Below are 2,276 nucleotides of genomic sequence, written 5' to 3'. Positions count from 1 at the left end.
CTTTAGAGGGCCCATCCTATAGAGGGTCCTCCTCTCAGTCCAGGAAGCTGATGTTTGCAACCCCGTGGATAAGTTATTTGAAATCCATCAGGTCAATTCCAATCTACCACTTCCAGTGCAACCCATGGCGAGAATAAAGACACTGAAGCACGTCTATAGATACGGGGAGCCCAGGGGTCCTAAGTCCAGCCATGGTGATGGCTATCCAGCACAAAGGCCTTGACTGAGGGCCAAACCCAGGTTTTATTCAGTTGTGAAGGAGGAGTGGCTTGAGGAGGAATGGCTGAAAATGGCCGGAAGTAGGTGAGAGGTGAGCACTGTGAGCTGGGCTAAGGAGGAGGCCTGCATTCACCTCTGCGGTATGAAGAGAGAAGGACATGCGGAGTGATCTGCATGACACAGTGGAGACAGTATCTGATGCTTTGGGGTCTGTGCTTCAGCTCTGGTGTGTAACATTTCAAGCCCCAGCAAGTCCTGGCCTCTATCTGGAGGTTCAATCCCAGCCTACAGTGTGGAGCACTGGCTCTTCACCCCATCTCGACCTGGCTCATATTGAAGAGAAGCTCATGAGGGTTACCAGGAAAACACGTTTGTCATCTTCAGCTGCTTCTACCAGCACCCCTGCTAGATACATGCACTACTTAAAGCCTGTTGAAGGGACAAGGAAAAGGACTAGCCAGCTCTGCTCGTATAAATAGTTGCTCCTCTTTCAAGGAGAGCTTGCTCAGGTGGTCCTCCACATTGCCAAGTTTTAGAAAGTGCTCAAGTTGGAGAACTAGTGCTCTGAGGACGTGTTCCTTCTAGAAGATGTTTTCTTGCAGGTACAGCTGTGGTCTCTATCTTTCCCTTAGTTTGAAACACCGATGATCATTGCCAGTATTAGCTTAACTGCGCCCCAAAATTCAGACACTTGCTGATTGAACAGAGTGCTCTGAAAGGAACCTGGCTATTAGGGATTTTCAAAAGTATAGAAGGATATCTCAAGAGGGTGACAGTTCTACTACCAAAGAATCCAAATGGGAAGTTAAAAAGATAACACATGCTCTATGTAAAATGCAGTTGGTGTCCTCCATTTCTTAATGAGCTTGGGACTGAAACAAGGGCTTTACCACAAATTTCAAGTTTCTAAATCCTATATTTGAGGCAGCTATGAGCTCAAGAAGCATCCAGGCAAGGATCCATCTCGGCACTCTGTCCTCATCTCAGCGCGTTCCTCTAGTGACCCAGAACAGAAAAAATACAACTTTATTTTCACAGTTACACCATCGCCATAGGAACAGGAATTGTGGGAGCTAATTTGGAAGTGCTAACCTTAAGTTAGAGCTTTAAACATTTTAAAAATTCTTACTAAATGCATACAAATTACATCACAGTCCTACGTGTGTATAGAAGTCCCAGAATTTAGTGGCGTTACAAACACAAGTGCGGACTTTTTATTCTCTAAATCATATTTTATATTTTTAATCTTATTTACTCTCTCTATTTCTGGATATGCTGAAAGAGTTTGCAGGTGAAGTAGGGATATCACTCTGATTTGTTCTGCTCGTGCTTGAGGGTGCAAGTGTCACGTTAACTTGAGAGCCAGCTTAGAGCCTGGGATGCTTCCGTGTGAAATCTTGCTGTAGATTTTCCATGTTATAGAGCTTGCGGGTGAGGCTCCCAGAGTTGACAGTAATGAGCACTCGAGGTCTATGGATGGTCTGACTCAGACCATGTCTTCTGGAAGGAAAGCTGAGCAAGGCAATGAGGAAAAAAAAAACCAGTATACGGTTGCTAAGATTTTTCTCTTCTGTTGTTTCCAGAGCCAAACTTCGTGTCCTCATACGACATCGGAAACTTCACCTACTTCTTTTTCCGAGAAAATGCTGTGGAGCACGACTGCGGGAAGACAGTTTTCTCCAGGGCCGCACGGGTTTGCAAGAACGACATCGGGGGACGCTTCCTGCTGGAGGACACGTGGACCACCTTCATGAAGGCGCGCCTGAACTGCTCCCGGCCAGGGGAGGTCCCCTTCTACTACAACGAGCTTCAGAGCACCTTCTTCTTGCCTGAGCTGGATTTGATCTACGGCATTTTCACCACCAATGTGTACGTAGCTTCAAATAATGTCTTTCTCTTCGCCTTCACTCACTTTCAATAGTTCTTTTGTTCTTTGACCTCTGAAGGTTTCAGGTTGCTTTAAAGAAAATCTTTCTTATTTTACTGGGCTTACAGCCAAGGAATAACAAAAAGAGCATTTTTCACTATGAATTAAATAATAGGCAAAGATGTGTGCT

The 2,276-nt window shown here is 45.3% G+C and overlaps 1 protein-coding gene across 3 annotated transcripts in view; it reads left to right on the top strand.

The window, feature by feature from the left end:
- Positions 1-2,276, top strand: part of Sema5a (semaphorin 5A) — a 530,837-nt gene that overhangs the window by 373,372 nt on the left and 155,189 nt on the right. For all 3 annotated transcript variants that reach the window (XM_023706626.1, XM_023706624.1, XM_004625196.2), the window contains one exon: positions 1,803-2,088. In XM_023706626.1, coding sequence (XP_023562394.1) covers positions 1,803-2,088 — 286 coding nt within the window. The remainder of the gene's footprint in view (positions 1-1,802; positions 2,089-2,276) is intronic.

Source organism: Octodon degus, unplaced genomic scaffold, assembly GCF_000260255.1.
Source record: "Octodon degus isolate 3935 unplaced genomic scaffold, OctDeg1.0 scaffold00008, whole genome shotgun sequence".
Lineage (NCBI taxonomy): Eukaryota > Metazoa > Chordata > Mammalia > Rodentia > Octodontidae > Octodon > Octodon degus.
Note: the sequence above shows the minus strand (reverse complement) of the source record. Positions and strands in the feature narration are given on the sequence as shown.